Source organism: Castor canadensis, chromosome 9, assembly GCF_047511655.1.
Source record: "Castor canadensis chromosome 9, mCasCan1.hap1v2, whole genome shotgun sequence".
Taxonomy (NCBI): domain Eukaryota; kingdom Metazoa; phylum Chordata; class Mammalia; order Rodentia; family Castoridae; genus Castor; species Castor canadensis.
Genome location: NC_133394.1, coordinates 38,204,406 through 38,228,124, shown reverse-complemented (window position 1 = coordinate 38,228,124; position 23,719 = coordinate 38,204,406). Strand labels below are relative to the sequence as shown.

At 34.9% G+C, this 23,719-nt stretch overlaps 1 protein-coding gene and 1 long non-coding RNA gene across 7 annotated transcripts in view; one reads left to right on the top strand and one right to left on the bottom strand.

Moving 5' to 3' along the window:
* The window catches only part of LOC141410858 (uncharacterized), a 165,106-nt gene extending 163,764 nt beyond the window's left edge, over positions 1 to 1,342 (bottom strand). For all 6 annotated transcript variants that reach the window (XR_012435633.1, XR_012435634.1, XR_012435632.1 and 3 more), the window contains exons 1-2: positions 1,203 to 1,342; positions 836 to 1,097 (exon numbers count right to left, since the gene is read on the bottom strand). This is a non-coding gene — a long non-coding RNA (uncharacterized lncRNA). The remainder of the gene's footprint in view (positions 1 to 835; positions 1,098 to 1,202) is intronic.
* Cxxc4 (CXXC finger protein 4) lies at positions 7 to 23,191 on the top strand. The gene is made up of 2 exons (XM_020155296.2): positions 7 to 1,152; positions 19,341 to 23,191. Exons 1-2 carry the CDS (start codon positions 103 to 105, stop codon positions 19,383 to 19,385), a joined length of 1,095 nt encoding a protein of 364 aa, XP_020010885.1. The 5' UTR covers positions 7 to 102; the 3' UTR covers positions 19,386 to 23,191.
* Positions 23,192 to 23,719: the final 528 nt, after the last annotated feature.

Genomic DNA, 23,719 nt, shown 5'->3' with positions numbered 1-23,719 from the left:
ATCACCCCCTTCCCTCCCCCTCACCTCTCCCCCTTTCCCACCCAGGTGTCGGACCAGGCGGTCCCCACTTCCACCCTGCACCCCTTCTTCCCCCCCTGCACCATGAACACCAATGTTTGCGTGGAGCCCGGGCCGAGCCCGGAGGCCCCGGGCTTGCCCAAGGAAAGCCACCTGCCCGAGGGGGCCTTGAACAGCCTTGTGGATTACAACTCGGAGATGGAGCGCTACCGCTCCTTCGCCACCTCCTTCTACAAGACCAACGGAGGCGCCTTCCCGCAGGCGGCCAAGATCGCGCGCATCACCACCCCCATCTTCCCCAGCAGCGCCGCCGCCGCCGCGGCCGCCGCGCGCATCGGCATGTCCCCCTGGAACTGCGACAACGCGGCCACCGCCGCCGCCGCCACCGCCATGCTCTGGGGCAGCGGCGGGGGCGGGGGCGGCGGCGGGGGTGGCGGCGGCGGGGGTGGCGGGGGTGGCGGCGGGGGCGGCAGGAAATCCTCCTCCGCCGCCGCCTCCTCCTCCGCCTCCTCCTCGGCGATCCTCCCCGCCGGCGGCGGTGGCGGCGGCGGTGGCGGCGGTGGTGGCGGCAGCAGGACCAGCATGCACCACCGAAACGACTCCCAGAGGCTGGGGAAGGCTGGCTGCCCGCCAGAGCCGTCGTTGCAAATGGCAAATACTAATTTCCTCTCCACCTTATCCCCTGAACACTGCAGACCTTTGGCGGGGGAATGCATGAACAAGCTCAAATGCGGCGCTGCTGAAGCAGAGATAATGAATCTCCCCGAGCGCGTGGGGACTTTTTCCGCTATCCCGGCTTTAGGGGGCATCTCATTACCTCCAGGGGTCATCGTCATGACAGCCCTTCACTCCCCCGCAGCAGCCTCAGCAGCCGTCACAGACAGTGCGTTTCAAATTGCCAATCTGGCAGACTGCCCGCAGAACCATTCCTCCTCCTCCTCGTCCTCCTCAGGGGGAGCTGGCGGAGCCAACCCGGCCAAGAAGAAGAGGAAACGGTGTGGGGTCTGCGTGCCCTGCAAGAGGCTCATCAACTGTGGCGTCTGCAGCAGTTGCAGGAACCGCAAAACGGGACACCAGATCTGCAAATTTAGAAAATGTGAAGAGCTAAAGAAAAAACCTGGCACTTCGCTAGAGGTCAGAGGAGATGATTTCTTGTTTCCCAGTCTTCCCCCCTCCGTCCTCACTCCTTTCTCCTCTCCCCTGCAGGGCTTCTTGTCTGGCTTCAACATGCAGTGCCCCTTTTCTGAAGCTTCATTCAGGTCGTAAGACAGTCGTAGGTGGTGTGTGGAGGGCACAGCCTCTCCACCACCCTCCCAGCTCTACTTCACGTGGAACCGCCCTTCTGCTAGAGAGGGTGTCCCTCCTTTTTATCTCAGTGGGGGGAAATGGAGTTGGTCTGAAGAATAAGAAGTTTTACATTCAGTGTGGTCAGTATTTTCCCTTGTTGGTTTAAAATGCCTCCTCCTCCTTATTCAAGGAAAAAAAAAGCATCTCTGCCCAAAGTAATAGACACACAGCATCCTACATGTGTTTATTAGCTAAGAAACGCTAGTCCAGTTGTAAGAGGACACAGTTTTTGGCTCACAAGCTTGTGATATAAATGTGTATATGACACATATGTGCACATATACATGTATTCACATTGGAGTTGAAATTCAAAAGGGGATTTTCCTAACCCCCTTCTGGAATAGTTTTCTCTTGAACATGACAGAATGATTGCTTCCTAGTCTGTTTTTTTCTTACATTTTATATACATATATGTGTGTGTGTATACATGTATATATATGTGTGTGTATATATATGTGTATATATGTGTGTGTATATATATATATGTGTATATATGTGTGTGTATATATATGAAAACAAAAGTAGTATAGAAAGCTGATGGCCACCAGCAATTTTAAGGAGATGTGACTTAGACTAAAGGGGTACAAATTAGTTACTTTTGGAGCAGATGATGGGGATTTTATTTTAAAATTATTTTACATTGTTTCAGAAGTAAATGATTCCTAAAGCTCAGTTACAAAAATATTTTCCTTGGGCTCTGAATTTGACAAAGTAACCATTTTATGGTTGCGAAATTGCTCTGTACACCAGGCACAGCTTTGGTTGATACTTTATATGGTCAATGATAGTTTCTTTTCCTATATGTCCTTAAAACAGACATTGTACAGTCACTAAAAGAGTCGTTAAATTAGGCTTTTGATTATGTTAAATACAGAGATTGGTGCATCTGATGGAAATTTCATATGGTATCCTAATGAAAACAATAAGGGAAAAAATGGAAAATCATAGATAAATAGTTTTGATGGTATATTAAGAAAAAATATGGGCAGGTAACAGTAGAAGGTTACATATTCATGTGTACATGAGGCTATAGGTGGTGGATTTAATATTTGGGAACATTCCATGCACTGGAATGTAGGGAGAGAGTGGCTGTCACAAGTTATCATAAGAGGAGTTATACATTCTTTTAAAAATTATAAGCACTGTTTGGAGTTTTTGTATGAATAACTGGGAAGTGGTCTTTAAAAGGTTAAAGACAAGGGTTCAAGATCTTTGTTGCTAGTCTGAACCCAAGGAAGACAGCATTTTTAACTTTTATTACTACAAATCAAGGCAGACAGCACTTGTGGGATTCCAACGAAAAAGTCAGAATTATATAGATACCGTCACTGATCACAATCAGTTCCATTAAAACATTGTACTTATTCCTCTTTATATGTGAAATCATGTCTTTGTTGAAAGTTTAACTTCACTGCAAGGTAGCTTATTGTGTTTCTTTTGGCAACTCTGCTTGAGCAAAGATAATAGCAACTACAGTGCAGGTTTATGTATTTTCTTGGGTGGCCAAAATTAACTTTGAATTCTCTTTCAGGGATTAATTTATTATAATTTATCTAGGTCTGAAAGACCATGAGAAATTAAATTCATCTTATACTAATGTTTCCTATCAAAACCCAATAAGGACTGTATGGCTTTATTTTCTCTTTTGAAATGTAGTATATAGAACTAGAAATTTGGTGCTGCTTTTAGGCTTCATCTTTAGATTCATGGCAGTACCTGCCTCCCAATTTAAAGTATGTAGTGGAAAGGACCACTGAATAATTCTGATTTATTTAGTGAGTAACTGTTCTACAAGTTTCTATGCTAATATGTCAGTCCACACAGGTTTCTTACATTTCCTTTTTTTCCTCTTTTCTTAAGTTTTCCCACAAGCTTGTTGTTATGTTTAAATTTCCGAGGCATTTTGAAAGATCACAAAATCCCATAGTATTTCTTTTCTTCAGTTTTGAAAATTCACTTTCACAAAAGTTGTGTTGCTCTTCAAAAGGTGGGGTATGAATAGGAGAGGAAGCAAGTATCTCTGTCTTTTTGTTGATGTCTCAACATATTCTCTGCAATGAAGATTTCCTTCCTATCAAAGCATGTACTGGGGTTCAAGGCTATGATTATTAGTAGAAGCCTATCTGGCAGAAAGAAAGAAAAAGTTTTTAAAATTGTCTGAGTCTACGTAGGTCATTAAAATGGAATGTCAGCATGTCTGCCTCAAACCCATGTGCAACCAAAAGTTATTGTAGGAAACCAGCCGGACATGTGTCAGAGTGACAGGAACATTGGCTTGGGGTCTGTGAAAAGCCCCACTATTAACCTGGTTTCCTTCTCTAAGTTAGTCCATCATCATCTGAGGAGATGTTTTAGGGATTGGAAGTAATGCTGAGTGAGGGTGGTGATTTGGTGGCTCAATATGTCTCTTACCTGTGGATTTCAGCTATAAGCTTACTAGGTAATATTTGTAAGTTTAAATTATGAACACCAATTAACATCTGCATCATAAGCATAGCTTAAATTTTTGGTTATCACATCAAACTTCATATGCCCATCTTCTCTTTGATGTGTTCTCATTTGAAGAATGGAGGCATAGTCAGTTTTTTTTTTTTTTTGGAGTGAGTAAGCTGAGACTGAGAGACTGACATAGATGTGCTAGGGTTCTTGCTCACATTTGTTTTTAAAGACCCCACTGTAACATTCCTTTTAGAATTACATCTTCCTGCTTAAGGTCAACTTTTAATACCCTAGAAATAGGTTTATAAAACCACCTCTTGATTGTTTTCAGGATGATAATGCACATAAAACATTTAGTTTTTCTTTGATTTGTATACTGTATATTTGCATATGCCACTGTTAATTTAGTCCATGATCGCATTAACAAATAGCCGCTAATTGTTGAAAGCAGTTGTACAAATGCTTTTTACCCTTTGTGTGATAAAATTCATTTTAAAGTCTCATATCCTCAATGTTAAGCTCCTAGAGAAGTGAAGAAATTTGATTTTACAGGAATTATGATTTTTTAGAACTTACAATACTTAATTTTATAATAACGCTTTGTCCCTTGCAAAAGTAAACAATATGTTTTCATATTCACAGCAGTTATGGTTTTGATAAGAAGATCTAACTTTAAAAAATATCCTAACCTGATATGGCTCAAGGGATAAAGTTACCCCATGGGCAACTCCAGCCTCTTAGTCTCTGAACATTTTTCAGGTGACATGATTGATCTCAGTGGGACAGCATTAGAGACCACACAGATCTGGTTTCTCTCCCATTAGTTGATTTATGGAATTACATTAGTAGGGAGTGCCTCGGGAGGTTTCCCTGCCCCCACTCTTGCTCTCTTTGCTGCCACTACTTTATAGGGAAGAGATTGAGAAACTGAAATATCAGGGAAAAAAAGATGGTTGCATTTTTTTTCATTTCCATATTTTCTTTTCTGTTCTTAAAAATTTGTAAGTTGATATACAAGCCAACCATAATTCTTCCACAGGTCTTCCAAGGGATTGGGGGAAACACATCCAGATATTTAAAAAAATTTTGATGGCTTGATTGAGAAAAGCATTTTAGGAAGGGGGAGATATACTTTTTGTGTATGCTAAATTCTAAGAGCCCCAGCCACATGGATAATAGTTGTGAAATTCTGGACAAAACACTGTCTCTTTTGGGCAGGAAGATAGCAACTGCCTGCCAAGGACACTCACTCATAGACCGCACATAAAATAGGGTGTCACTCAAATTGAGAACTTGTATGGTTAGAAAACTCAGTGTATAAGTTGGAATGTAATAAAGTTTTGAAGTTTAGTGACTTTAAAAAATTACAAATGAAATGTAAATGTTTCATAGCTTAAATTAAAACATTCCCTAATTTGTTACTTTATGTCATAATTTAAAAATTGTTTTTCAGTTGTCATTTTCAAGAATTAAAAACATACAGTAGGAAATACAATTTTTTGTTTTAATACAAAAATACAAATACATAATTTGTTATAAAGCATAGATGAATTTTTTGAATAAGATTCAAACATTATGATAGTATATTAACATTCCAGTGTAGTATAGGAATAATGTAGAAAAAAGATCTTGAGTTTATACATGATAACAAAAAAGCTCAGAAAAGTTAGACCTTGACAAAAGCCACAAGACAGTTTTTTGATCAAGGCACTGAATTAGAAGTCCAATGAGATTCACTTCCCATCACTAGATTTAATCCAAAGGAATTAAAGTTGTTTTTATAAACATTAAAATATTATGCTGTCTATGGTAAATACATATAATTTTACTAATTAAAAAATAAAAGTATTTAAAAAATAATAATGTTATTTTTAATAAGTCCTAAATGAAACCACTACACTAATCCATCCAAACATCATGAAAATCTAAGCAGTGTTTTATATGATGATTAGAAATAGTAGAATAAAGAAATCAAAATCCTTTTTGTAGATTATGTTCTATGAATATTTGCTTGAAGTACAACCATCATCAAAGAAAATACAGGTAAACAATCAGAAAGCCAATAAAGAATAAGTTAAATAACATTAAAATTTAGACAAATAAAATATTTAGTTAAGAAGCAAATATGTATCTAGTGATAAAGTAATAAAAATTTCTTTATTTCTAAGAATTAAGGAATGGATTACTAAAGTACTGCTGTGTATACCATCTAGTTTTTTAGAAAAAACAGATAAATTTTACAAATGTAAGACTTACAGATTGATATAGAACAATTTAATGAAATAGACTAAAAGACAAAAAAATTAAAAGTGTGCAGAAAGAAAGAATAGCTTTCCATTGTTACTTTCTCTAGCTAGAAAATTGTCTACTGAATTTGGAAATTGGCGACATATATTGATGTCATTCTGGGAATACTGCTGGGGTATTTTTTTGGATACACAGTTAAACATTCAACTATTTGAGTGCTTCCCAATAAAAGGTTCAAAATGTGTTTTTAAGATGTCTTCTAAAGTTGTTAGTGCTCTTAGAATGTATTGCTCAACCTGAATGGGTCAGATTATTAGAATATGTGGCTTACTTTAATTAGGAAACAATTCACTTTAATTTTGCTTTGAGAAAATTTAACTACTATCAGTAAATTTCTCACAAGCTGATGTGCTTTAATTTCATATGTTTTATTTTGCTTACACTATACAAAATACTAAAAATAAATTATTGCATTTGTCATATAGAAATACATAAAGTAAATTCAAGATTTATTTAAAGGACCATATAACCATAGAGAAAGGACTTATTTTCACTTTTCCTCTTATTCCCAGGTTCATTTTATAAAAGCAAAAGTGAACCAAATACAAAAGTTTAATTTTTATTTGTAGTGCTATTTTTCAGTCACTGGTTAAAATGCCACATGGTCTTGGTTAAGAAAATAGAACAACACTCTATCATTATTTATAAAAACTTATTTTCAAGAAAGTATTTTTTGCAGTCTGTAAATGGTGAGGAGTTTTGTGCATGCATAACTTTGTTCCTTTGCTTCTGCTTTAATGTTCCTACCTGTTCCTGAACTTCCGCTTTTAGCACTCTGCTGTTATCCTTAGGAGTTTCAGAATATCTGGGGAGGGGAGCATTGATGATTTTTATCCTCAAATTGTACCTTGTTCCATCACATGCAAACACCTGTCCTGAAATTCAATTATTCTATAGGGTAATCGAAAAGCCTCCCTCCTTTCAACATCACGTTTTCTCTTGTTTATTGAGTTATGTTGTGCCATACTTCAGATGTGACAGCCATTTAATAATGTTGAAGACTTAGCTCTGCAGGGGCTAAAAGGATCCCAGCAGGCTTGTTAACTTCTACTCTTAAACAGTATGAGGATTATTTTTTCCTCTGTGAAACTTCTGGGCTGTCTCTTAATTTATTTAAAGAGTATATGAATCTATAGATAGATATAAAATCAAGCTTACTGAATTTTTTCCTGTTTTTCTTTCCCAACTATTTCACATTACTTTTCAAATAACTCTTTTTCGAGGTGTATTTCCTTGCCTGTTCTAAAACTAGATTTAAATCATTTTCAGGAAATACATCACTGGCTCCTCCCTCCCTCCTTCCCTCTCTTCCTTCTTTCTTTTCTTCCTTCCTTCCTTTCATTTTTAGAGCCATTAGTCTCAAGTAACTTACCCAACTAAACAATGTTCCCTGAACTGTACTTCCTCATTAAGAAGATGCGGGAAGTGATATCAAGGCACCTTACAACTTTTTTAGTATTTCTCTTAGCTAATGTTCCTTGCAAAGTAAAAGGTGCTATATGGTTTCTCAGTCCCATTTCAAAGTGAACAGTAAAAAGTGTCTTAAGACAACTAAATTTAGAGATAATTTGATCCATCAACAGATTACTTAAAGTTTTCAGACGTTAAAGGCCAGGTAGACTATTTCGCAATATGTGTTTTCTGAATATTTGCTTTAATTATGCAGTTTAGCAAAGATTCAGCCTGGGTTCACTTGCAAAGATACAAACCTGATAAACAAGTTTCCTTGTTCCCATATCTGGTTTATCAAATGCCTGAGGAGACTTGAGAAAATCAACTAGTGAAGTCAGTCAATGTGGGAAGCCAATTTAGATCATTTAGTGCTCTTTCTCCTTTCTTACTGCAAGAACACCACCATTCATTTCTATATCTTTTGAAAGGTGTGTGTGTATGTGTATGTGTGCACATGTGCACATATGGTTCACATTACTAACCCAATATTTTCATTTGTCTACTACCTGAAAGACAGGGAGTCATTCTAAATGTGAAGTAGTAGTATTAGTAGTAGGTGATTAAAGAGAATCTTCATAAGAATGTTAGTGTTACCTGCTAATGTTAACTGCTCAGCATAAACTGTGGTTGAACATACTTAACAAATGTTAGAATATTGGAAAATATACACATAATAGTGTAGGTAGGAAATCCAATAAGTATGATTTTGAGATTAAAAAGGAAAGTGAGTATGCAGAGATTTCTTTTGTTTCCTTTTCAATAAGACAATATTTGTGAAGTAAAGATAATAAGCAGTGATAGGATAGACTTATGTTTTATGAGAGAAAACTGATACTAGTCAAGAAAGATTAAAAACAAAAGAAGAAGGAATATTCAAGCGAGGATGCTAAATGTAGTGTCTAGAAAGAACTCTGTCAAGGTGGGATATGGATGCCTGCTTTTCTTTAGCAGTTACAGAAGTTTTACCCACAATGGGAAATAGAAAAATGAGGGAAGATAATTTTTCATGACTTGACTCAATATATTTGTTTTGAGAGTGGAGTGGCAAAGGAATTAGAGATGAGGAAATATAGATAGTGTTACAACTAATATTATTGCTTTTACTTATGCCTTTGAAACACTTGGTAGAATAATTCCAAAATGTGACTGAAAGAAAATACTTCCAAGATGGGTGGAAAATGAGATCCCATTTGTGTGTCATGTGCATTTAACTTTATATTTTAGAGGACATTCTTGAGAAAGTAAATTGTTAAACTATGGGGAAAAGTGTGCTGAAAGTGCTGTTTCTTGCCCAGCACACCAAATCATACGTGGGTGATTGATAATACCTTCCAAGGGATAGAGATCAAGTAAGGATGAAGAGAGAAAGGAATATATGCTTGTAGCTTGAAAAGAGTGATGGACGTTTCTGTGAACTTCAGCAAATCTGGCAAATTCTGAAGAAGACATATTTTCTGTAAAACTTTACAGTGTGAGAAGATGTAATAACTTCTAAAAGAAAATAATTTAAAGTTAATGATATGGATATGGCGATGATTAGTAATGGTAAATCAGTGGTAGAAAAATAATGACTTCTATGGAAAAAATGTTCTTTTTATGGGTTAAATGAGATATGTTAATGGCTTTAATGGAGTCAAGAATAAGGAAAAAAGAAAGATGGGATGTAAATGGATAAGTGAGAAGATGCAGAATCATCTTATTAGACACTAAATATATTGTGTTCCTCTTTTAGTACATGAAAAACAAAGTAGAACACTGGCTTGTTTCCATCCCCAAAGAAACAAATTTTATCTTCTGTACAAGCTGCTATATGTACAGTTAAGTGCATTATGAAGTGGACTAGTTTTGGATTTTCTTCATGTGACTTCACATGAATATGTTTCTGTATGATGTGGAGGGGAGTGAAGTTTTCATGGTGTTGTGTTTTTCGGGTTGCAAGCAATAAATAGTACATTAGTCATTCATGAAACCAATGTGTTGGTTTACCACTGGGACTTAGAAATAGAATTGAATGGGATAGAATAACACAGAATGGTGCAGAATTATATGAGTGCATCACATCAACAAGTATTGTTAAGCTACTGCTCTAGTTGTGTATGTTTACATAAATGCATGTGTGCTTGTTCTGGGGTGCTCTGTAAAATATGAACTATTGATTATAGTAAAAAAAAACCTGGAAAACACTAGCTTAGCAATAGCAGTAACACAATTTAGTATGTCTGTAGTGAGGAAAGAAATTGTATTTTAACATTGTTAACAAGTTAAAGAGTAAAATTTAAATGTGTTCTATAAATAATGTGTCATTACTTCTAGGCAGTTCCCTACCTTTGCTATGTTTTCATGAATACAAGATATTACTAAGAACATAGTAAATCCTTGATAAATTAAATTCAATTTAAAAATCTTTAGTTAGGAACTTTTATCTCCTGAGACTTGTAGTAAGTTTTGTGAATATATACAAATATATGTATATGTATTTGTGTGTGTATATGTATATATGTATATATACACACATACCTGCTTCCTGGCTTAAGTACCTCAAACTTTTCTTTAATTGCCTTATTTCAGTATCTTGTAATTCTCCCAATCTTCCTCTTAGTTCTTCATACAAAGTACTTAATTACTTATTCATATTTTTAATTCCAATCCAAGAAATGGACACATTTAAAATTATATAACTGAAATTGTAGACAACTCTGGTAGAAGCAGTCTCACACCTATTTAAAAGTTTTAGGATTATCTGATTTATCCTTGGTTTAGTACTCCAGATCTAGATAAGTAATATGGACTAATATGATCTGCACCTTACCACCGCATGTAGTTCTGTAATGTGATACAAATTTTTTGGCTATATTTCAAGGCTTATTATACAGACGGCTGGAAGTTTTGTGTCACCTAAATAAGAGAAAGGGGTACGTTGGAAGATGAAAAGAAAGAAAGAAGGAAGGGAGACAGAGACAGAGGAAGGAAGGGAGAAGGAAGGGAGGGAGGAAAGGAAGGAAGGGAGGGGGAATGGAAGGATGGAGAGAGGGAGAGAAAGAAGAACGACGGAAAGACAGGTTATGGGATAGCTACAGAATTAACTTACTTTAATTTCATCAAGTTTTTCACATTGCTTAGCTTTTTAGAAATTTATTTTGACTCATTACTATCACTAAGTGGATAAAATTAATGTAACTATTGACTTTAGATTTCATTATTTTAAAAGAATAAGGAGAAATACCAAAAAATTTAGGTCAGGGTGATTAAAAGTGAATTGGAGCATTCTGTGTGGTAGTTAAATATAGTTGCATGAAAGGAAGGGAGGAGGGAAAGAAAAGATAGAAGAAAACTCCAAAAGCTACATATTACTCATAACATAGCTTTAAGCAAGTGCATTATTTTCATGATGACATCTGACTGGTTGAAATAGTTGGAATTAATGTTCTCTAAAACCCTCTTAATAGTTCATAGACATAAAACATGCAGTGATGTCTATGCTGGGTCTATCCCAATCATTGGATACTTATCAGAAAGGATTCTGAAGAAAATAAAGCTCAGTGACTACAACCAAAATGCTACTTGACATAGTCTAAGAGAACGTTTTCCATCAAACTTATTATCATTTTTATATATTATCAAAAATATACCTCCAATTCTCAGATCTATAACAAAGAGAAATAGCATAAGTTGAATTGCTTATGAATGTTAGGTGTAACTTTGTATTTTATTTTAATAAAAATTAGAGGCTGTGCAGATCATAGCTTTGATAGGTTGAACATCACCTCTTCGTAGTTTTTTAACTGACCTCCCATTTCATCATATTTTATGTAAATATCTTCTCTTAAATACAAAGAGTAATCAACTCTATACTGTTCCCTGTTTATAAGCAAAATTTGCTGAAGTTTTCAGAATTGATGAACAACTTTGTCTTGTTTTTTTCAATAGCTTTCTATCAATGATTTACCTGGAAGTGAATCAGTAGACTGATTTCAAGGGGCACTGAATCATTAAACTTTCACACACACACACCCGCACATATATTCAGTGTTTAACCAAGTATATCTATATGTATATAATATATACAATTGATATATAAGCATATGAACATATGTAGGTAAATACTATGTATTTCAATCATTCTTTTCAGTGCAGTATGGATTTTATTAACCTAATTTTTGCTTTTTTAATCTCAATTTTACTTTTAATTTCCTTTCACACTCCTTCTTACACATTAGATTAAAAATATATAAAATTGTCTTTGAGAAGCACCTTTTTTAATTTATGGATCATTGAAAAACTTACCTCTTTCTGCTTACCATCCAACTACCATATTATGTTTTATTATTTGTGTAAGAACATTTTAATCACTTCATTTATATCATAATAAATATACTGATTCATTTAGGATGATGTAGCTCTAAGTTTTGCTTGCCAAATATAATTTGAAAACAGCATAGTATTTATCAAGAGACTTGCCTAAAGGAAGCTGTTTACATTAGATACTAGGATCACAAATGGGTGTCTTTTGTAGGTACTTCTGGACCAGTGTGAATCATAGTGTTAGTCTTGTTTTTTCTTTCTACCAACTCACTCTTATCCCATACACACATAATCCCTTGGCCAACTATTTTCTTAACTTCTCATCATATGAACCTTACAACATAATTTACATACTTGTCGTTCCTTTTTCAAAGTTAGTTAGATTTGCCTTCTTAAATTGTACAGTCTCAGAGGTGATGCTGATGGCAGTATTGGCAGTGTAGGAGGGGAAGAGACTTATCTATAAGCAGAAGGAGCAGCAGGAGCAACAGCCAACAGAAAATCAATAGTGAAAAGGCCATGGCTAGTTTTCCACCACTAATCAGAGAAATCCTGGCCACAAATGTCAATTTGGAAACCCAAAAAGTGGAATTCTCCTTATAATCATGTTTAAGGCATCCAAAAATTGAGTGATACAAAATTATCCATTTTTTTTTCTCTTTTTATAGTACTTCCTTCCCTTTAAGGGCTCTACTGTTCTAGTTAGTGGTACATTGAATACTGTATTTAGCTTACATCTGGATCCTAGCCTAAGGTTTGATTATACCAAATACATGTTACATGACAGATGAATCCAAATTATGAGAAAATTGAATCTGATAGTCCATATATCACATATATTATACAGAAATATTATAACAAGGCAGAAGAAAAAAGTAAGTGAGATGTAGTTTAGAAAATTGTAGGCTGGGTGTGGTAATACACAACTGAAATTCCACTAATTGAAAGGCTGAAGCAGGAGGATCTTGAGTTCAAGGACAGCCTAGATTACATAATAACTTCTGGGTCAGCCTGGGATATACAATGAGACAGTGTCTCAAAAACACAACAAAAAAGTAAGGAATAGAAGTATTCTCTATTGAACTATATATTTTAATGAGGTGTTATTTATCACTAAAGTTGTTTTTATTTATAGTAACAAAACATTATTGGGTCATGTGATGATTATTTATCATAAATTAATAGTTCTTTCATATATCAATGCTTTCTAATTATTCTACCTAGTAGACTATGATTTTTATAACATCATTTATTTTATTTATTTTTTGGCAGGACTGAGGTTTGAACTCAGGATTTTACACTTACTAGACAAGTCCCGTACGACTTAAGCCATGTCTCCAACCCTTTTTGATTTTAGTTATTTTTTTTTTAGATAGAGTCTCCCATTTTTTTTTCTTCCAGCATTGACCTGGACCTTGATCCTCCTACTTATGCCTCCTACATAGCTGGGATTAAAGGTATGCATCACCATGTCTAGCATGTTTTTGAGATAGGATTTCACTAAATTAATGTCCTGGCTGTCATCCAACTACCTCCATCCTCCTATCTCTGCTTCCCAAGTAGTTGGAATTATAGGAGTGAGCCACCATGCTTGGCCTTTATTATCAGATTTTTGTTTTTGTTGTTATGGGGTATGCAACTCAGGGCTTGACACTTGTAAACAAGTGCCTACCACTTGATCCATGCCTTCAGCTCAGGATATGAAAAATCGTTTCTACTAGAAACTTTTTGGTGTTCATCTTCACTAGTTATGACTTTATGCTATAATTATTAATTATTCAAAGGTTTATGTTAATGTATATTAATTTGTATTAATGTGTTTGTCCATATTCACAATGTTTAATATGTAATACAATATTCTATATTGTGTTACAGTATACAAACTAAGAAGGTTTTGAAATTTTGTCAAGAAGAGTCAAAGAACGAGGCTGGGAGAGTGACTCAAGTGGTAGAGTGCTGGTCTAGCAAGCAGGAGACCCTAGGTTCAATCTGTAGTGTCTTTTCCCCCTACAGAAAAGAAAGCCAGTGATCCTATATAATAATATTATAGTATTTTAGCTTTATAAAAAACAAATTATAAAGCAGTGTAATTGTAGTTTTCTTGCAACCGAGAATCCTTTTGCTTTTGTTCATTCCCAAATATCCAAAGTTTGGAAGTTTTATAAGAAAAGTTATAAAATCTATAATTGATTAGTTAAAGGAAAAAAGTGGGACCTTTGTTACCTTTTGTTGTATTTATTCACATCTTTTTTTGTCCTTGTATTATTGGGTTTGAATTCAGGGCCTTGCTTGGCAGACACTTTGCCCCCATCCCATTTTGGACTTTAGATGTCTTAGAAATTTGTAGTGGAATGCATCAGAGTGAAAAAAATCTTTCACAGTGTTTTACAAGAGGCTGTGCTGGCTAACAACGCTGGTGATTGCTTTGATTTTGGTTGGAAAACATCATATGGCAGTCAGAAAAAAAATGACTTATGCTTAATAGTAAATGGGAAAATAGAAAGTTGTTTTTTCATTAGTTAGAATAAGAGTACACCAAAATACCACTATCCAGTTGGAAGTCATTGTTTTGCAGCCATCCTGTTTCACAGTACGATTCTGTGGTCTAGGTGAGCCACCGAAATCTTTGGATTAAAAAGTATACGAATAAATATTGGAAAGATGTATTTAACTTCATAGAAATTTCTAATGTCACGATTATCTCAATTAAAAATTTTATTTGTTCTGAGGTAAATTTTAGCGGTTTTCACTTCAGTAAAAGTGATTAGTTTTAAGTGTACTGTTGTGAATACCTTTAGTATTACTCATTTTTTCTAGAAATGGATGGTCACTCCTCATATCCTCCTCTGTACAGTTATAGATACACAATTTCCAGCTTTTAGGAACTGAGGTATTGTTAGACTTGACATACTTCCAACAAGAATATGTTATATGTGTACTTGACCTGAAGATACCATAACCATGTGCTTTATTAACAGATACCAGAAAAGAGAAACACTCAGATTCTTGAAATGGCACTTTGAGGACTCTTAATTGTTTTAAGCTGTTTGATTGTTTCTTCATTTTTGATTTAACAAAAATTAAATTGAAACCCATTTTTCTCAGAGATCACAAATTTTTATTAGCATATACTAGCTGTATGGGAGGATACATTGTGATACATACATATGTGCTTACAATTTATCATAGATTTAACCCCTCCATTGTCAGATACAAGTTTTGTCCTAATTCTTCAAAAGTGAAAAGGTGTATTTATGCTTGAATTGTACCATTCTTTTATTCAAGGCAGTTGCTGTACTTTAAACAGTTGTTTAGCGGAGAAACAGAATTTACTCTTTTAAGCTTGAAGGTCGTTTTTTATCTGGCCTATGTGGATGAGTTCTCTAGAACACCATGTTTTAGAGCAGTACCAGGAAGGGAGTAGGTGGGGGCTGCAGGTTTCTCCACAGGCCTCCTGGGAGTAAGGCTGCTGTTTGTCAGCTTTTGCACCTGCATGAATGGTGAGGACTGCTATCAACAACATTCTATGCTTTGCCTCCCACTCCCTTCTCTTCTGGGGAATCTGGCTGCCTTGTCACTCAGGATAACTACCCTCACAAGCATCACTGACATCCAGAAAGTCACTGTAATCTCATCAAGCGTAATTCCCTACCTGGGATTTTGAATTTATATAATCTAAAGGTAGCTAGCTGGTCAGGGCATTTAATCCCCCATGTTGGTATACTGAGCCCCAAACAATTAGAAATGTCTTCTTGAAAAGATGACCTCATTAGTTGACAGAATTAGGGGAGCTGTGTGTCCAAATTTGTACAGACTTAATTAGGGACTTATAATTTAACCTGATCTCCTATGAAAATAGTATTGCTTCACCATGCTTAGTAGAAAAGGAATTAGTCTGAGCCTAAAACAAATTGCTAGTGAGCTTAATGAAAAGCAAGCAGGAGGTTAGCAATACACTGTTTTGTGTAACTTCCAGGACACTAAAGAGTTTTGCTGTCTTTTAAATCCAAAAATAACACTGTTAAGGAAACCTTTTACAAGTTTCTGGTGAATACTTTGATACTTTGATGATTTGTTCCAGTGGTTTTCCTAATTTTTCTCACATATCTTAGGTGATTTCCCAAATAATCATTTTTAGTCTCCATATGCCCCAAAGATCTTAATATAAGGAAAAATAATTTTTTAAATATACTTCACTGACTGCCTTCTTACTTCCCTGAAATAAAATGTTCATATGCTTATTCTGGGGCTACACACTGGCCTCACAGAATAACATCACTGCATTGCTATTTTATGAGAGATGATATTAGTACAGAAAATCTAGAGCTGGGAAAACTGGTTGCATCTATAATCCCAGCTACTCTGGAAGCCTAAGCACAATACTCTATGTGAAAAGTAACTAAATCATAAAAAGGGCTGAAGGTGTGTGGCTCAAGTTAGTAGAGTGTCTGTCTAGGAAGAAGCCAAGAATCCAAACCCCAGTACTACTAAAACAAATAAAAATCTGTGTTCTTTCTCATGTTTCCTTTGTTTCATTTTTAGTGTTACCAAGCATTGAGAAATGATTATCTTTATTCTTTACTATGACTTTTGACCCTAGGTGGTATATTATAAGCTTGCTTTTCAAAATACTGCAAATAAAATAGAGTAGCAGAAAGGGTATAGGAAGAACAGAAATTTGAAAAAGTGATCTAAAAGCATATCGAAGGCATAAGGACTTCATCTCATTTAAAAAAACTACTCCGTATATTTTTTCTGTTTACCTTCATACACATATATGTTTATCAAGACACAATATTACATAAGTATATATTTATAATCTTGTTTCCAGTTGGCATCTGAAAGTTGGCATCTCTATGTCATACATATACACATCAATGTTAATACATATGAATATATATGCACATGTTTATTTTTTCATATGTGAATCTGTAGCCATAGATCCATAATTGCATGGATATACTTGGATCTAATTTATCTTGTTAAAAATGACTACATTTATGTAAGTATGCATACTTATATAAAATTTATTCTTAGTTGGCATCAGCCAGCAAGTTAGCATCTGGTATAAACTTTTAAGTTTTCGTTTACTGCTCATGTGTGCCTGTGAAGTATGAATATTAGAATGGGTATGTTATGTTTCTTATCACTTCATATAGTTCCTTTCACAGTTATTAATTAAATGTAATCAGGATCTGTAATTTTTACCTTTAGTAGTCAAAAGTTAATGTTGGAAAGTAGTAAAGGGGTTTTCTCCCACCAAAACAATGGGAATCCATGTTTGCACAGTGAGTTGGAAAGGAGAAAACTTATCAAATCAGGATAAGGAGTAAAATATTAATTAAATCAACGTTTATTGTTTAAGGCTAACAGAACTTTTTGTACTTTGAGAAAACACTTCACAAGCTAAATTTTTTGTACATACACACATGCAAGTTTTAATTAGATAAATTATTGTACATAATTTGTTCTTAACATTCTGAAGTTTATTTTTGGTTGTGAGGACAGTTTTCTTTTAAAAAATCTTTTTAGTGCAGATAGCAGAAAGCAGATTTGCTTTCCAAAAAGGTTGTTTTATTCATTTGAATTTCTAATTGATGTATTAGTCAATTAATACACTTATTTTTGGATAAAATTATTGCAATAGAAGAATGTCAATTAAATAACTCATGTGTGAGAAACTAAAGCTAGCCCTAATTATGGGAGCCTTTGTAGTGTAATTTTTTATGCATTTTCTAAAATAAGAAATTCAAATATTATTACCATTGTCTTAAGGCAGATTAACAAGGTGTATTTTGGCAGCATAGTAATCTTCCTTCTTCCTTCCTTCTTTCCTGCTTTCCTTCCTTCCTTCCTTCCTTCCTTCCTTCTTTCCTTCCCTCCCTCCATCCCTTTCCTTCCTTCTTTCCTTCCTTCCAACAATGTTTTTGCTAAGTACTCCATACTGGCCTCTCCATCCTTCCCTCCCAGCCTCCCCAGTGCTGGGATTACAGACATGCCCTACTATACCTGGCAAAGCTATGGTTTTTTTTTGTTGCTGTTGTTTTGGTTTTTGTGGTGCAGGGAAAGAATCCAGGGCCTTGTGCATACTAGGCAAGTTCTCTACCTCTGAGCTTCACTCCCAGACCCATGCTTATTCTTACAGCTTCACCCCCAGACCCATGCCATCTTAACAGCCATCTTACAGTTTACTGGATTGGTATAGCAAATAAACTTAACTCTTCTATTTGCCCCTGTAGGAAAATATACTCTTAGCTTACAATTTCTTATATACCTCACTGCTAGTGTGATAATCTATGTATAGCATCAGAAACATGCAATGGAACAGGAAGAGGCATCTCAAAGAAGGAAATGGTAAATTATTAGAATGTTAAGATACAGAAGACAACTCAAGCCTAACTACCATTTATCTAATAAAACTCCATAGATAAGCTTTTGTCACAAGGATTGTCTACACTTTTGCTGCTAGATTGCCACTCTTCGCAAAATCATGTATAGTATTGTTTGGTACAAAATAGTAGTTATACTCCATTGAACATCATCAGTTAGCACCAATTTGCTTCATACCTGTTAATTTGTTGAAACTATAGTTTCACTTTAAAACAGTGATGTATTTTTTCACTATAGTTTTCACTAGAATATTTACAGAAAAATATTTATAATCCAGTAATTGATAAGTAATTCAGGTGATGTTGATGTGATATTTGTTGTTACCCTGCTGTAAAATAAATCCTCCAGAATAAAGAAATTACTTAACTTAATTTCTGACATCGGCCTTACATAGGTTATATATGTATGCATATATTATGATTTTTGTACATAAAAGCAGTAGTCTAAATTTCAGTTTAAATTTTTGGTTACATTTTGTTAGTGTGGTTAGGGGCAGAGTAATTCAGTTACAGTCACTTTAACTGCATATAATACTTATTTGTTTCACATTAAAGATTACATGCATACCCAACCATGTCTTTAGAAATAGAAAAATAAGTGATGATCTATCATGAAAATATTTAATGCAGAAAGTTAATTAGAAAAAAAGCAATCCTTTCCTGATTTCATGATATGATTGTACCATTTATATGTATGTTATTGACACTAACGTGATCCACTTAAAACGATGCAGATATCCTACAGGAGAGGTACAGATTTTAAGTAAATGAGCTAGCAGTTCTTCCTAGTGGTTTACAGTTTGAACCTTTCCTTTATACTGATTGCTACCAATATTCCTGGCTATATTTTCAGTGTTTTTAAAATCAATGTTTTCATCATTATATTTACTCAATTAGCATAAAATTTAATATTTTAATTTTTGTGATCTAAGATTGAGCATGTCTTTTTTATTAGATGTTGAAGTATATAAGTCATTATGTTGTATATTGCTGATTAAAATATTGCTGAAGTATAAAGGAGAAAAATCTAATTTTATATTGGCATAGAAAGAAAGCTTAACTTGTTTTCTTGCTCTTTTTTTATAGAGAACACCTGTTCCCAGCGCTGAAGCATTCCGATGGTTCTTTTAAAGCAGTAGTTTCTCTTATTTTCAAGGCATTTGGAAATGAAGGGCAAACTAATGTCTTGTTTTAAGAAACTGCTTAGTCCACCATTGAAGAAAATATCCAGAAATTATTTTCATTTTCTGTATAGGGGTTTCTTCAAAAAAAAAAAAAAAGAGGAAAAGAAAAGAAAAAAGACATATAAAAATAATGTGGGAGCTTGGGGAATTGGCCAGTCTATTTACTTTCGATACACTGATTCTTACTTTGATGTAACTTAGCTATACTAGTGGCGTTGTTGTCTACTTTGAAAGTGGCTGTAAAAAATAAGTTTGGGTAAATCCCTGCTGTAAAATCATGTATCTTTGCAAAGTACATATCTATTCTTCATTTTCAAATATATGTGTTTCAGTACTGTAAACTGTACAGATAGCAGCTTGTATTTTGTGTGTTTAGACACAAGGAGACAATCACGTCTGAGCATCTATGGAGATTAACAGCTTGTACACAACAGTATGGTTCTGCAAGTTAAATCTGGAGCAATAAACTTTAGCTTTAAATATTTTTTGCCAGTTGTTTCTAGAAGCAGCAACAGCACTGGCACTGTTTTGCTGTGCATCTTTCCGTAGAGACTTGATTCCAAGTATTACAAGACTAAAAGATAATGATGCACCCAGCGATTACCTTCAGTTGTATTGTAAGAGGGGAAGATGTTATGAAAGTTTCAATTCATCTTTTGAGCACTGTATTAGAGTAGTGGTTATGCACTTGCATTGCTTACAAACGAGCTGTACAGAAGGGTATACCTCCCAAATACTTAGTGTAGTTGATTTGTCTTGGGTTACACTGTACGATGGAGTACTCAGAGTAGTTGGAAAATGCAGAATCAGTTGTATAATTTTTTTTAATTAAAAAACCCCATTGTTTTCTAGGCTAAAGAATCATATCTTAGTGGAAGAAATCCATGACTGACTTTTTTTCCCAGACAAACTTGGGCTGTATAAGTTTTTGTTTCTCTGTTTGTTTCCTTTTTTGGGGGGTAGGAAAAATAAAACTTAATAAACAGTATCCAAATGTTTTAATTCCATGTATGCTATTAAGTGGGCAGTTTTGTTTTAACACTTGAATACATTGAGGCCTGCCTTGAGGCATGGCTGAGAGTTAAAAAGAATTAAATGTATTCATAAAAGTGAGGCATTTTTCCTGTCTTTATCTTCCTTCTTGTAGCCTTCCATTGGACTGGTGGTCTTCCCCTAGTCTCTCACTGGAATGTTTCATCACTGTCATTCCCTTTCTTGTCACTACATGCTTTTGTTCATGGGAGGACAGGGCCACAGTCTATCTCATAAATGCAAGGAAGCTCACCCCCACACACATAAAGGCTCTAGGAAATGCTACCTTTGCGTGTAGTATGTAGTTTTCTTACAACAGGATTCTTCAGGTTGTTCCATTAGGACAACAAAATATTTGAATTTTGTTTTATTTTATGACTAGACTATAAATATTATTTTCAGTTTCAAGAATAAAACATAGTTTAGCAAAAATATGTGGACTATCAAAGTTGCCATGGTTACTGCAACTTTTTTATTCCTTATTCCCTAGCCAGTTGTGTTAGCCAGTACATTCATAAGCCTATGAAACAGGTTAGAAAAGTGGGTCAGGAGAAGAGTAAGAGTGATGGAGCAGTGAAAAGTTTAAAGTGTAAAGTTTAAAAAGACTAGCAGGTGAATATTTTAAAACTCTAGTCGTAGTTTTGAGTGGGAATTGATATGTCAGAAGAGGTTTTTAAGGGAGGAGGATCACTTCATCATGAGAGTACTTGGGGAAGGGTGGATAGAGTGCATACGAACACCAGTGTGGAAAATAAGTGTCACTTAACTTGCCAAAGTACAATGACTGGTCTGCATTTATGGTCAAAGGTCTTTTTGGGGAAAATTCATTATGTGTTACACCCATCTATGTTTAGAAAAGTAAATAATCATACCCTGAAATGTGCTATATGTTAATTTTGAGATAGCTTTCTACTTGATGTATTGAGGGTTTCTAGTTAGAATTGATATTTCTGCTGTAGGACCAATGAGATTATAAGTTCTTTCTAGTTCCACTTTTATTTGATTTAATTTTACTTCATTTTTGTTTGCCAGTTTGCTAATTAACTACATGTAAGAGAAAACTTATTTTCACACTTGAATGGGAAGTTTGCCTTGTTTGGGAAAATGTTTAGTATATAAGTGAAACAAACTTCTATTCAGACTGTATTAGGCATACAATAACATAAAGATCTTGTAGCAATGTACTGACAGTCTAAAATGCATTATAGTGTCGCATGTCTTGTGTTTTTGTTTGTTTTTTTAACTAGCAAATCTGTATATTGTAAAATGTGGTGTTTTACATGCAAGTTCATTCTTTTCAATGAAAGAAAATCTGTTAATTACTGAAATGGAACAGTGTAGTTTTTCTTTAATTCTTTTATATTTTTATTACTGATATTGTTCTTTTCTACCACCTACTTTTTATATTTTTCGTTACACTCTATTTATGTAATGTAGGGTGCATATAAAGTTCTCATTGGTGATGTTGAAGAAAATATTACTTTCTGGACTCCTAGTTTTCTTCCCCATGTGTCCATGTACTGAGAACTTATAAAGCATATCAAGATAACTTTAGGACCATAATTTGAAGGTTTACATTTTTAACTATTTTAAAATAGCAATGAATTACAACTTTTAAAAGCTCCTTACTCTCTGTTTCATACTCTGTATGAAGAAAATTCAGAACTTAGTAATCAGAATATAGATTGTACTCTTTATACAACTTAAAAAATATTTATCATACAAGCTCAAAAAACTGTTAGAGAGGTCCACATAGGCTGGGGCCTGTCTCCTCAAGATGTCATACCATGGCAACATTTGGGGATAGCTTGGAAAGTACTTGGCCTATTGGTACACAGTATAGTGAGCAAATATATATCTCACCTGTCAGCACCCTAACATCAAAGAATATCATAATGCAAACCTCTCTTTTCCCAAGACCTTCATACCAAAGTGGCTTTCTTATGGACTGTGCTTTTTTGTGTACAAACAGAGGCATGTTCACAAAGTAGTAAGCAGTCCATCCTTGGGAAAGAAAATAGTAACTGCCTTCCCACAGTGAATGTCTCCTTGTTGCTCAATCCCCAACACTCAACTTCCTTCTTCTAAACATATATACAGGGGCAAGAAATGATGGGTCTATTATAGCTTAATATTAAGTAATAAGAAAAAGGAATATTCCCTTTCAGTCAACATCCCTGGCATGCAAATTGTGCAATTAATACTAAAGCATATGAAGTCTTTAAGCTGATAGTATCAGCAATCAAATAATGACAAAAGGAAAGCAGTTAAATGAACACACACCATTCAGGGTCAAATATGTTCAGCTGAAAGCTGTAGTGGGTCTTTGATCATGGTTAGATTCACAGTGATACCAAACAGTTGGTTCTCATGTAACAGCTAAATGTTTCAGATTTTATTTTTATTAAATTTGGCATTTCACACTGAGATCTGTATTCCTAGTGAATAAAATACAGCTACTGTGTTAGGAGGGATTCCATTTTCACAATTGCAGAATACTCAGAGATATTTCAGGAACCTGGGCCACAAAATGTACTCCTTTCACAGTGTTCTCCTATTCCGAACTGTGCAGTTATCTATTAAATTTTCTAATAGATATTTGTGTAAGGTGTATGTATGCTTGTGCAATTATTTAAAAGCAGTTTTGGAAAACAGTGTATTTATTAAAAAATCACTTATGGGGCATGTACAAAACTGTAAAAAAAAAACTTAAAAAAATCACTTCAATTTGCCCAGTAAAGTTGTTTTTTGTGAAATTTCTGTGTTGTTGAATAAAGGACTTTAGTATTCAAAATATCTCTATTTTTCCATGAACAAATTTTTACTTATGGGATCTTAAGTGATGAATATATTATCATGAAAATTGAATTTTGTTTATGATAAAAAGCTTTTAATTCTACACTTGCCTTTACTCAATGGAATTTATGCTGTGTTCAGATCTTTCATAAGATATGCCAATGATTTCATTTCTTCCTTATATATTTTCCTTCCTTATATAAAGAAAGGAAAAAAGAAGAAAATGATCCTTTTACATATCTAATGGATGTACTTTTCTTGAAAACATAAGAGACATCGCAAATTAAGAAAGAACTGAGTGCACTGCAACTTTTCTCCTCCTTTCTACATCGTAAGCATGCCGTGAGAAAATACCCCAGGCCTCCCTTATTTCATGAGTGACAAGTCCTGGTGATGAGGACATTAATGTGCATGAAGAAATGTGCCACATGGGAATTATGTGTTTAATCACTC